Source organism: Agelaius tricolor, unplaced genomic scaffold, assembly GCF_023055355.1.
Source record: "Agelaius tricolor isolate 1412-34295 unplaced genomic scaffold, bAgeTri1.0.p SCAF_9, whole genome shotgun sequence".
In the NCBI taxonomy this organism is placed as follows: domain Eukaryota; kingdom Metazoa; phylum Chordata; class Aves; order Passeriformes; family Icteridae; genus Agelaius; species Agelaius tricolor.
In genome coordinates, this window is record NW_027269269.1 from 2,345,001 (window position 1) to 2,358,048 (window position 13,048).

Genomic DNA, 13,048 nt, shown 5'->3' on the forward strand with positions numbered 1-13,048 from the left:
GATACTGGTGGTGTATTTCTGTAAGCTTCTCATGGCTTGGGAGCAGCCAGCAAAAGTATGGAGGTATTGCTGGAAATGCAACCAGGGGTAAAGGAGACCAGTACTTTGGGCAAGTCAAGGAGGGAGAGCATCCAGTCTGCCTGGTTTGGCCAGTTTGCACTGTGAGCTTTGAAGGCACTTGGAGCAGCTCCTTGGGGTTCACAAAGTGGCAAGTTGTCCATGTAGGCTGACACATGCCCACACAAATACACTGCACCAAAGAAAGGATGGATTCCCAAAGGGACAGTGCACAGCCCAGGAAGTCTTCAAAGGGATCTGAGCCCAGCCATGGCACATTCATGTGTCCAGATAGGATTATGGATGATGACACCAACCCATGGAACAACCTACAACTGGACCAATAATGCAGCACCACGCAGAGATAAAACAATTAAAGTTCATTAATTCATTGGTGAAGAGGGCTTGCCAGTCATTGTGAGTTAGTCTGGACTACTTGATACAACTGAAAAAATAAATGAATCTCTCCTTGAAGAGACTCTCTTGGGCTAAGTCCTTATACAGGCCCATATATAAATATCTTTATATTTAAATACCAGCTGCTCCCTGCTTTATGCTCAAATCTTAGTGGAGCTGTTGATGAAATGAAATGTGTGAGGAAATCTCAGAAGTGGCAACTGGAACACTGAGAACTGCTGTGTCTTTAGTGGCACTTGGGCAGGTAGGAGCTTGCTCATAAATGGGAAATTCTACTACCCAGAATGTGCTGTAAGGGCATCTTTTCACTGAAAGCTAAGATGCTATTCTTCCTCCCTGCAGGTGCACCGATTGTAGATTTAGAGAGGGAGCTGACCAAGGGGATCTTCAAATCTCAGTGGAAAAGTGTGACTTATCCACCTGAAAGTATATGCCTGCAAACACCACTCTGCTTTCCAGATTGCTCAGATTATAGATGAGCAACACAATAGCATTTTTTAGGATCAGCTGCTGACTTCAGTTCCACACACTTGTGATGCTACCATGCGAACAGAGTTTCTGCCCTGATCAGCTGTCCCAGGGGATTGCTCCACAGCAGCTCTGAGCAGCCTGGAGCTTGCAGCAGAGGGGCCATACAGCTCTTCAGCTCTCTCTCCAGCTGATTGAGGCTCTAGTGCCTATCTCAGCCCCATCAATCATTCTACTGCATTTACTGAACCATCCAGAACTTGTGAGATAAAGCACTGTACAAATTCTGCTTCAGGAAAAGAGGTGGTTCAGCAAGGAATGAGAACTTTCCCACTGATGAGTTTGCAGAGACTGTAAAAGACTTGGCTACACTTCAGAATCAAAGACACCAGAGAAGTTATTTTCTAATTAGTAAATCACATGCTAGCATCTGGTCCCTGACAGCACTTAAATTATCTTCAGGAATGGGTTTATATGTGTGGGGTAGATCCTTTTCCCTCTTTTCTTAGGTCAGGGTTTGCTTTGTTCCTCATATTTCCCATGAGCTACTTCCAAGGATACCTTATGGTGGCTGATGAGAAACAGGGATGAATACTCAATTACCACTTTTGCTGAGAATCTTTCACCGCTACATGCTGTCCAGTGGCTCTTTGGTGCCACTGCCTCTGATTTCCTTTAGCTATTTAGAGTTATTTAGGTGCAGTTGCATAAATTAAGTTGTTACATCTAAGGAACTTAGTTCAGTGAGCAGCTACTCTCCAGGGGTTTCCCTGGCTCCCTCCTGGTATTGAGAATGCCTCCAGCTGCACTGGGGCTGATCTTTCTAGACTGCCTCAGTTGTGATGGTTTCCAGGGCTTGATTCAGCCAGTCTCACCAGGATTAGTCCTACAGCAGGAGATAACTCTTATCATTCAGAGCTTGCTCCTCTGCTCCAACTCTGAACAGGGATTCTGCTCAAGCAGCTGCAGTACATCTTCTGTGCAGGTCCTGCAGCTGGTGGGACAATTCCCATCCTTATATTGATACCATAAATTAAGACTTGCACCATGTGAGTGGTTCAGACAGGTCTTTGCAGATCACCTCAAGTAACAAGAGATGAAGCAGGACATTAGGATGTGACATCTCAAGTCCACACAAGCACAGAGAAGAGCCCAATTTACAGCAGGGAAGGCCTCAGGCAATGTCAGACAGGTTTGGTGCAGCACCAAAGAGCTCACACACTTCATGTCATATGAAGGGTTATCCTTCTGTGCCCTGTGCTTTGAAACTGTGGGATTGAAAAACCAAGAGAGACAGACAGCAAGCTGGGTTTTGTGTTGGTCCCTGTGGCGGGAACCAGTTTGACTCAGCTGCCCTGTGATTCTCCTTAAAGCCTTAAAGATCAGCAGTGATAAATAGTGCAAAAAGGGGAGCTCCTCTGACTAATGCTGTAAGATCAGCTGGCCCTTACAATTGGCCACACAACTCTTCAAAAAAAGTTCATTTTTGAGTATATGGAGTAAAGACAATTTTTAGTCTCAAAGTTACAACACCACAGCCATCTAGGAAATTAATTAGTTTATTTTGTGTGGTAGGACAGTGTTGCCTTGTTGTTGGCTTTGTCTGGGAAAGCATTTTCTCTTTGCAGAGGTAAAAGAGGAGGTTTGGAGTCAAGTCTGGTAGCTCAGCTTGGATAAACAATTTCTAGGAGTGTATTTTGGTAAATGAGGTGGCTCATCAGAGCCTGGAGTGTTTCAGCCCTGAGTTTTTGGGTTAGGAAAAAAACTCTGTAACCTCTAAGTCATTAGTGTGATTCTTTTGTAGTGATAGATAGCTTTTCTGCTATCCAGGGAAGGATGGCTGAGTTAAAACCAGGGAAATGCTTTCTTGCTTTGCTTGGCAAGAAATCATGTATTGAGTAGACAATACAAGGTGCTGACCAGCAGCCTGAGTTCTTGATCCTACAGTCCCACAGAGAGTGCACACAGAACAGCCCTGCTGCCTTCTCCAGTATCCATACTTCTGTGAGAGGGCAGCAGTTCACCAGTTTAAAAGCACAATTTTCATCACCTCCAAATATAGGTTCTGCATGTTATAACTGCACTGGTGGGACAGCAGCTCTGCCCAGAGTACATGGTAAATTCCAGTGGTGTTGACAGCATCTCCCAACTCAGATTGGTGTACGCTTGAATATCCTCAGTGACCTGAAGTTGTGTGTCGGAGTCGCTCATTGTTTATTTTTAAATGGTCTCCTGATATATGAGTCCATTTCTTGTATCTCTGACTCTCCAGAGGACGGAGGGGGTGATGAGCTTTGGACCACTGAGTTGCTTTAGCAATCCAAATAAAAACAAAGGTTGGGACCTCATTCGTATGAAGCGGATCCAGCTCTAGTTACCATGACACCATGACAATCAACTTGTTTACTGCTTCAAGGTACAGTCTAAACATTCTTGGCATGTCATTTGCATAGCAATATCCAGAATGCTTTGTGTCACTCTACTGTATTAGGGCTCTGCAAATGCATTGAAAGGTTTCTTTACATGTATGCTTAACTAAAGAGAAAGAAAGGAAGAGAAAGGAGAAGGGAGCTTTACTTTTGGTAGCATGTTTCATACAAAGTGTAATCTAAACTGTGTGCAAAATTAAACATAAGAGCTGGACACATGACCCCCATATGTTCTGGGGAAAGAGGGAGGGGGGTAATTATTCAGCAGAGGGTGGAAAACAACTGAGAATATCTAGGACTCATTTTGGCAGAGTATTTAAGCATGTGCTTAACTTTAAACAGGTGATTGACTGAAATGCAGGGAGAAAAAAAAAAAAAGATGCAGGGAAGTGAGAAAACTTAGATTAGTAGAAGAAAAGGGAATAATGTCAGGGAGCCAGCTCGGCTGTGTGAGCTGGCAGCACTGCAGAAGGGCCAGGGTGGGTGTGTTGGCTGGGAATAGCTGGTGGGTTGGAAGGGTGCATGGAGAGCTGTGCCAGGACACCGTGTACAGGGAAGCCTGTGTGGTGGTGAATGAGGCACCCAGGTATCACCTGGCATAAACTGATGTGGTTCCTCTGCTTGCTCACCACTGCTGACAACCTGGGGGTTGGCTTCAACAGTTGTGCAAGCAGGGCTGGGAGTGAAACAGAGCCCCAAAATGTCTCTGAAAGGATGAGGCCTGGGGACAAGAGAGAAACTGGGGCAAGAATTGTGATCAATGGTAGTTAATGGCCAAAAGTATGCAGAGCTGGAGCTGGAGTCAGCCAGGGAGATGGAAATCTTACCAGTTAGTGCAGGCAGGAGTATGAGGGGGTAGTGGTGGGGAGGCTGAAAGCCTAGGAGGTGATGCAACAGCAGAACAGGTTTTTGATGTGCTGGAGCAGCTTGTATCTGGGTTGTGACAGGGTAAGTCAGCTCTGCAAGGGGCCAGGGTAGGGCTCAGAACTGTTTCACTGCAGTCACAGGCATCTAGGTAGAAGGCATGAGGTCCAGCAGGTTTGACAATGGCAATACTCCAGCTGTCTTGTCTTCACTCTGTGCCCATTGCACATCTAGGCTCTAGCACTGGTCATTCTCAAAAGAGCATCTTGATGGCCAGGAGCTGAGGACAGGAGTTTCCCACATCACCAGCTTTCATTTACCTTCCCCCTAGTACAGTGTGGTGTCCTCCCAGTTCAGGCACCAAAGAAAAATCAGTTGACACGGTGGCATCAAAGATAAGTATCTCTTGTGGATTCAGTGAATCTCTCAGAGTCTGGTCAACTCAGAGATCAAAGCTGGTTTTCTCTAGAGGAGAGAATTGATGGAGAGGCATGTTACACATTTCTGTGTCTGCTGTAATGAATGATCTGCAATCCTGTACACTGTTCCTAGCTGAGACTGTGGGGATAGACTCAGGAGGCAGTCCACACCAGATGTGGACAGCTTGCTCAGCAGGATAGCCTTTACAGATCAGGCATCTCCCTGCTACCTCCAGTAGAACACCAGCAAAGAGACAAACCTGCTCTGAAGGAGCCCTGCCTAGTGTGAAGGTCTGAGTAAGACAGCTCCCAGGAGTGTATTTGTGTCACTCCTCAGGGAGCAGCCTCTGCCTCATTCAGTCCATGTATCTCCTTTGCAACACCTGCCTTGCAGAGACCTTTTCTCCCCAGAGTTACTGATCCCCATGACTTCCTCTGGGTTTACATCACCAAGTGCAAAAAGACTGTGACTTTAAAGAAGACTTAAACAACATATGTACATGTATTTTACCATTCTATGCTTCATGTTTTACCATATTATGCTTAATCCTTCTGCTCTGCCTTGCACACTACAAGCCACCTGAACACCTGCACATTTTTCAGGTCTGTATGGATTATCTAGTGTTATTTGGTACTTAGCTGAGGCTTGCTTGAAAAGGGGGTTCTTAAAAAAAAAAAAAAGAAAAGGTGTAATCCAGGGCACTGCACACTTTTGTAATCTACCCTGAGCAGGATCAGTCAAGTACAGGCAGTTAGCCCCCCACACAGGATATTTAAATATTTTAAAATAAAACTAAATCCAGATGTATTTGCAGCCACAGCTACCGTGTATTCTCTCCAATAATCTGGCTGTATCTGTCTTCTGTGTTTATGCTTTCTGGTGTAAAATCACTTGTGGAGAACCATTTGAGGTGCCTAGATGCATGCCTAGTCCTATTTCAGATGTACCAGGGTACCTGACATCCTCATCAGACTGGCAGAAGTGACCTTTCAGCTGCAGACCCCTCTGGAGCAGTGACTGAAGCCATCCAGACCAGATACTCCCACCCAAGATCTAACATACTAGTACACACCTATGTTCAAGCATGGGAGCCACTGCCCATCCAGCTGCAAAGTGCATAAAATAATGTATTTGTAGTCCGTGGCTGATGCTAACAGCTTTCATATTTGGAAACCCAAGGCTGAGGAAATGAACAGACAAAGATCTGACAGGAGTTACTCTCTCCAAGGCACATTTTGGGTTCATGCTAACATCCTATTGATGTGTTTTCTCCAATTTGGTCTTTATAGACTGATAGCAAATCTGTGACAAAAATGTACTCTTTTCCTGGTGTTCTTTCTTGGGAACAAGCCCAACAGAAAATGCCAAGGAGGAAAGGGCAAGTTGTAGCAGAATAAGAAAGGGGATATAGCAAACTTAACAATGAAGACTTTTTCCTGGTTATGATAATTGCTGCTTCCTTTTTTAAATAGCTATTTAATTTGGTTTTATTTATATATGCTGGGTACATATGGGTTATATAAAATAGAGTATATAGAGTAGTTCCAGAGCAATCAGCTGTCCAGCACCAGGCAGCCATTCCTGTAGAGCTACAGCCATATTAAGCAACAGGCCCAGCCATTTGCTGTCATCATCAGTGTCAGTATCCTAGGAGATGTCCTGATCTTGCATAATTACATCCTGATAAATGAGTACTTTGTGCTCATAGCAAAAACACTTTCAAAATTAATGTAATTGAGAGAGAGCTACTGTTGATGTACCTGTCTCCAAATCATTTGGAATATCATGCAAAACTGTTTTATTTAGGATCTTTTTTTAATACCCGCCTGTATTTTAACGTAATCACATTCATAGACCAAATTATATTGTCCTTAGAGAATCAAATTTCAGAGCTGCCCTCAGGAACCTAAAGATTAAAAATTAATCCTTGTTATCCCAGTAAATTAATAGATAAGGTTCATTCTAAGTAAACAAGAGTGATAGAAAAACACCCAGTTACCCACAGCATAATGCAATTCCAAAGCAGCAAGTCCATTTACCCCAAACACTATTCCAAACCCATGGGGCCAGCTCAGAGCTGACACTGTGTAAATACATTAACTGCAGATAAACCAAATTGTGTAATTCCTGAATTAATAATGTGGTTAAGAGTAACAACATTTAAAATACCAATGCATGTTTTCAACTGTAAACCTATTTGATGCAGCCTTTATGTGGAACCAAATGAGGTTGAGAGATAAAAATAAAAATCACATTAATGTAAAAGCCAAATAATAAAAAAAGCAAAATTAATACTAAGTAGATGTAAGTACACAGGTAATTAATGTTGAAAAGGTTCTTAATTCCAAACCTTTGGGTTTTTTCCCAGGTATCCATATCAGGTTCACATTTTGTGCCTGTGTAAAGAGAGTGGTTGCATATGTGATGGGATGGGCTGTAGGACACCAAAATTCAGCAATGCCAGTGTGTGGAAAAGAGAGCCCAGCATAATCTTTTGTCCTCCTTCCCCTGCCAGGACAGTCACTTTTGCTTGGGGATACAGTCCTTACAGCCTTCATAGCATCCAAAGAGCGTCCTCTCTGCATGCTAGGGCAGAAGTAATTCAATTTTAAGACAGAAATATGATCAAAAAAGTATATGCTGGAAAATATTCAAACCCACTTTGTGCACTTATAAATCTGATTCCTGTTGGAATCAGGTGAGACTGGGCATTTTAGATGCTAAAATGCGTAAGTAACTTTCAGAAACCTGCTGTCAAAATGGCTAGAGATAGAAAGTTGAAAATTGGCATGTTATGACATTCGCTTTAGCAGAGGTGCCCGCGCTCTTCCCACAGCAAAATGACTTTAATTTGCCCAACCTCAGAGTCCTTGAAAATGACACTCTGAGCATTTGCTGTAATGATTTCTCACTAAATTAGAAAAATGCCCAACTAAGGAGGGATTATCTCTGCATGTGGATGTGGCATAATGACTGTCAAGTGCACTGAGAGCCCCACTGGGCTTTGCAAGGTACACAGGGTCTGCAGCAGAGGCCAGCATGCATCGGAGAATATTAATACTGTCTTGTTGGGGCCATCCATTGTGATACTCCACTGCTGTTCAGACAAAATTATACCATATGAGGGAATTCTCTTTGCTACTTTACATATATGAGGTACATTTTAGAGCTGAGGATTGTTCCAAATTGTCTGGCTGACAAACTCAGTCCATAAAGGATGCGGTCACATGTGTGCCTACACTCACTGTAATGTGTGCACTGGCTGGGGTACCATCACTACAAAATTCTTCCTTGCAGCCCACATCTGCTGTGCCTGCAGTGAGGATGTGATAGTGAGCTTGATTCTGCACACCCATAAAGTTTTCCAGCTGCTCTCACCAGCTCTGGTTCCTCAGGACAAAATGTGTTTGTCCACAAGGTACTGTTTGTCTGCCAGGCACCCTGCTGCCCAGGTTTCACAGTGAGCAAGGAGCAAGCTGTGTGGGCAATGCTACTGCCTCATCATCCCTATCACAGTAGTGAGAAACTCTCCCTGCCTGCCTCAAAACAGGGGTGTGAAGAGGCACATTTTGTACATCAGAACTTGTGCCATGGAGGAACAGAGACATGGTGGGAATGTGCTGGCAGACAAGGATGTTGAGAGCTTCAGCAGTGCTACCACAGTACCACTCCAGCAGCAACAGTCACACACTCAGTGCTGGTGTTCCTTGCATGTCACTGCCAGCCAACTGGCTCAGTCCCCTGCTGCTGAACAGGCACAAGGGGCACACACACGCGCCTCTACGGGTGCCACTGACTTCAGTGCCAGTGCTCTGTAAGAGGATGCCAGACCCCTTGCTGAACCTACATTAGACTGTTTCTGCCTCTGTTTTGCAATGACTTTTCAAAACAAGCCTGGTAAACATTAGCAGGATGGGAGGTGAGTGCTGGAAAATCTACAGGGCCCTGCTGTGCAAATTAAGGTCCTCTGAGGGGTCTTTTCTGTTGAAACTGGTCCACTGGGGAAGAACGGGCACGCAGGGAACATTATGGGGCTAAGCACCAGGCAAGACTGTGACTGAGTGACTGACTCTTGTATCAAGGCCAGATTTTAGTCTCAAACCTGCCAAATTCACCCCCAACAGTCAAGGGAAAAGGAACAAGAAAGATGCTGCCCATGGGTTGTTGTAACTACAAGCTTGCCCTGCTATCCCATCTCAGCTGGGTAATGTGAGAAGCCAGCAGAGGAGGAAGCCAAGATGGAGAGGTAAGAGGTCTAAGGGTCCCAGGAGTAAGTAGATGAAGGAAGGCCACCAAGGAGCCTGAACATTTTGTCCATTTGCCTCAATCTTGATAATGCAGCTACCTGGTGTCACCAAATCCTTGCAATTTCCAGACAGGGGAACACAAATCAGCCCAGACCAGCAGGGTGAGAGTACTGTTTTGTGCCTGTCCTGCACTGTCATGTCTAATGGTTCCCTTGCACTTCACATCATCCTGAGTGTCCTGAGAGGTCCACAGAGTGCCATGGGCTGCAGGGTCACACTTTCCACTCATCCGTGGGGTGGAGCTGCAGGAACCATAGATCTCCCAGACCCACAGCTCTACAAGGTGTCTTGGGAAGGATGGAGGGTGACAGGTTTGTTTTATGGACAGGACTTGATGTTGTCCCATCAGTGGGACTTTTACCTGCTCTGCCTTTACCCTGGTGCCCAGGGATCCCAAACCCACAGCTTCCCACACCAACTTCAGCCTGTGTGTGGAGCAGCATTGACCTTCTCCACAGGGATTTCCCATGGGGGACAACATCCCCCTGCCTCTTCCTGGTGCATGTTTTGTACATGTTCTGGGATGAAAACTGGGTCCCACCCTGGTGCGGGCAGGAACCTACGGTAGCCTAGGGACCCAAGCACATTCCGCAGATCGCAGGGCGTGAATCCCGCCGTGCCAGGCGGTGCAGCTCTGCAGACTCGCGGGGAGAGTCGAGGCATTGGCTGCGGGTGCAGGGACGGCCGCTGCACCCACTGAATTGGTCCCCGTGAGCCCGAACGGAGCAGGAGTCCCGGCACAAGGGGCTTTTCCCTGCACCAACGGAGCGGCGGCCGGAGTGCCGGGCTCTGGGGGTCCCGCACCCGAGGAGGTTGATGCCAGTCCAGCCCTGCGCCACCGCTTGTGGCACCCCCGGGGCCGCGGGACCTCTCGGCTGCTTCCGACTGGGCTCCCCGCTAGCCAGCGGAACGAGCCACCGTGCAACGGGAAACAGCGGCAAAGCGCTGCCGGGAGCGGGGCTGGCGGGACCCGGTAGCCGTGATGGAGGGAGCCCCAGCAGGGTCGATCCCGGCCCCGGCCGCAGCCCTGGAGGGTTAGCGGGAGGCTGGGACAGCCCTTTCTATCTGGCAGCCGTGGACACCGGGACAGAGGAGCCGAGTGCCGGTGGCAGCCAGGTGTTCATATGGCCCTACAGCCGCGGGCAGGCTTGTGGCTGGGATGGCGATGAAAGGTGCTCAGCCCAGCCTCTCCCCGGCCCGGTCTTTAGCTCCGCGGGGGAGGACCGAGAGAGCCCCCGGGGTTCTCTCAGAAGGCGGGGGTCCCAATCACCCCGTACCTTCAGCTCGACACGGAGAAAGGAGGAATCCCCGTCATCTGCGCTCGCCGGAGCGGGCGGGTCCCGGTGCCGAGCCGCGGCGGAGAGGGTTGGAGAGCGATGGTGCTCCCAGCGCACGCCCGCGGACGCCGAGGGGCTGCTTTCTACGCGGAGAGAAGGAAATAAACCACCAACGAGCTTTTATTTTTATCACAATCATTATTATCATCGCCATCATCGTTTCTCTGCACATAAATAAATAAATAAATATCTCCCGCGGGGAGGCAGTGGGACGGAACGGTACAACCACAGTTGTGCGCTCGGCAGCAACGAAATCAAAGCAAAACAATTTTGTAAAGGAAAAAAAAATAGGGAAGAAAAAAAAAAAGGGAGGGAAGATAGTAACCCAAACAGCCTTCAACCCTCCCCGTCCGTCCGCCCGCTTTTGGGCACCGCCGAGTTACTGGAGGGAGCCCGGGACAGCATCCCTCCAGGCGGGCGCAGCGCCCGTGCCGCGCAGCATCCGCGCACTCCGCGCCCGTCTGGGAGCGCGGGGAGGTCTGCGAGGAGCTTCCCGGGCCCGGGGATGCGCCTGCGGGGAGACAAGTGAGAGAGCACTATGGGGGGACGCCTGGGATCCTAGGGAGAGTTTATTTACACCAGGGTGCCGGGACACCCGTCCCCGTGGGCCGGGGGTCTAGAAAGGCGAGAAAGTCCTTCGTAAATTACACAAATTATACAAAACAGTATAAAATCCTTCGGCTGCATGTCAGCACCGGGGCAGACAGGACTCCCTCCCCTGCTTTCGCCACAGTTCCTGCGGAGCTGGGGTGGGTGTGCGGGTGGTTAGGAGGTGACTGCGAGACCTCTGTCATCCTTCCCCGAGGAGGACGGAGACATGCCCAAGTCCTCGTCGTCCTCCGAGCACTTAGTGGTGGAAAGGGACGAGCATTTGCAGCTGTGGCCGCCCCCCCCGCCCCGGTGGGAGCTACTTTTGCCTTCTTTCTTGTGCTTGACCCGTCGGTTCTGGAACCAGATCTTCACCTGCTTCTCGGAGAGGTTCAGGTAGGTGGCGATCTCGATTCGCCGCAGTCGGGAGAGGTACATGTTGGAGGCGAACTCCCTCTCCAGCTCCAGGAGCTGCGTGCTGGTGAATGCGGTGCGCATCCGCTTGCTACTGGGCAGCTGGCTGGACGTGCTGTCTGGGAATGGAGAGGAGCGCACCGTCAGGACCGCCCGGACCCTCCGCCGCCAGCCCCGCAACGCCGGGCACTCGCCGCTCCCCGCTGAGCCCTCCTTGCCGCCCACCCTGCGGGGCCGCAGCCCCCTCCTCGTCCCCGGGGGGCCTGAGACCCAGCAAAAGACTGCCAGGCTGGAGTCCGAGCCCACAAGGGCTCCGCGGCCGCCTCTCCTTCCCCGCCCGCGCAGCCTGGCTCGGAGGCTCGGCGGGCAGCAGGGGCCATCCCCAGCGCAGAGCCCGGGGCACCGGCAGAGAGAGGAGCCGGCACTCCCCGTCCGGGCAGGCATCCCCCTCCCCAGGTGTCTCCGGCGGGGTCCCCCGGGATCCCCATCGCCTCCCCGCAGTGCCCACCGCTGCCATGCAGGCATGCACCCCCGCTCGCCGCCCCTGCCCGCCTTACCCACGGAGATGCAGTGGAACTGCCGCGGGTCGGGCAGCGGGTAGGCGCCCTGGTAGAGCGCCGGTGCGTGCCCGACGCTGACGGCGGAGACGGAGTGCTGCTGGCGGGCCAGGGGCGAGTGGCAGTACTGGGAGCCGAAGGGAGGGAAGGAAGCCTTGATGAGGGGGATAGCGGGCGGCGGCGGGTGCAGCTGGGAGGCGGTGACACAGAGCGGGCAGACGCAGAGCAGCCCGGCCTTGCGAGCGTGGCAGGCTCCGGCCGGCAGCCCGGGCAGCGGGTGCGAGGGGTGCACGGCGTAGGGGAAGAGCGGCGGCGGAGGACTGCCCTCCCCCTTCTTCTCGCCCGCCTCCCGCAGCACCAGCGAGTCCACCAGGAAGGAGCGCGGCATTGCCCCGCGCAGCCCCGCGCAGCGCCCGCCCGGCGCCGCTGGCCAGCCCGAGTGGTGCTGAACGGCGCCCGCCGCCCGCTTTAAATAGCGCCCGCGCCATGTGATGGCGGCGCCGGGCGCTCAATGGGCTTTCTGTGGCTCTTCTCTTGGCATTCACGCCGCACGCTCCCTCATTATTTCCCTTGTTAACTAAATGAACTGCATAATGTACTCTATTCTTGTCGACCCCACCCACGCCGTAGCAGGCGGCCTCTCCCCTCCTCTCCCTTTGGCGGGGTTATTTTCTCATTCTCTCGCGATTTAATATTCTTTTCTTTCTCTTTATCGCTCTCCTTCGCTTTCAGCCCAGCTTTCAGCCCGCTCCCACTTGTTTATTTTGCCGGCTGCAGCCGCGGTCTCCGCCGGCGCAGCTTCCCTGCCAGCCCCCGGTGCCTTTCCCACCTGTGGCACCAGGTCGGCCCCCCGGTGCCGACGGCCTCTCTCTTTCCCCTCGCCTCCGGGATGTCTCGTCCCCACTGCCTCGCCCGCCGCCTTCCCCAGCCCCGCGTCTTTGTTCCCAGCCTGGGTCCGGGACCCGCCACTTATCACTGTGGCCGCCGTCGGGCGAAGCCCCCGGCCGCAGAGATGTGCCAGCCGGTGCTCCACCGGCAAGGACATCCGCCGGGCCTCTGCGTGGGCGTGGGCGCCCGGGCACAGCTCACGGGTGCGGAGAGCCACACGCATCCCGCCTGCTCTGGTGCGGGTACAGAAAACCCGATCCGCACATAGCGCTCCGTGCCGGCGGCACCCGCGGAGGCAGAAG

The 13,048-nt window shown here is 50.8% G+C and overlaps 1 protein-coding gene across 1 annotated transcript; it reads right to left on the minus strand.

Moving 5' to 3' along the window:
- Nucleotides 1–10,401: 10,401 nt before the first annotated feature.
- GSX1 (GS homeobox 1) lies at nucleotides 10,402–12,246 on the minus strand. Its single transcript, XM_071433834.1, has 2 exons — nucleotides 11,859–12,246; nucleotides 10,402–11,420 (listed from the first exon to the last, which is right to left on the minus strand). The coding sequence occupies exons 1-2, from the start codon at nucleotides 12,244–12,246 to the stop codon at nucleotides 11,065–11,067; spliced, it is 744 nt and encodes a 247-aa protein (XP_071289935.1). The 3' UTR covers nucleotides 10,402–11,064.
- Between the last annotated feature and the right edge of the window lie 802 nt (nucleotides 12,247–13,048).

Bases quoted from the DNA above. Each gene is read 5' to 3' on its own strand.
- GSX1 (XM_071433834.1), bottom strand. From the start codon at position 12,246: ATGCCGCGCTCCTTCCTGGTGGACTCGCTGGTGCTGCGGGAGGCGGGC. The intron at 11,421-11,858 runs GTAAGGCGGGCA...CTCCATTCCCAG, and splicing joins GTTCCACTGCATCTCCGTGG to ACAGCACGTCCAGCCAGCTG.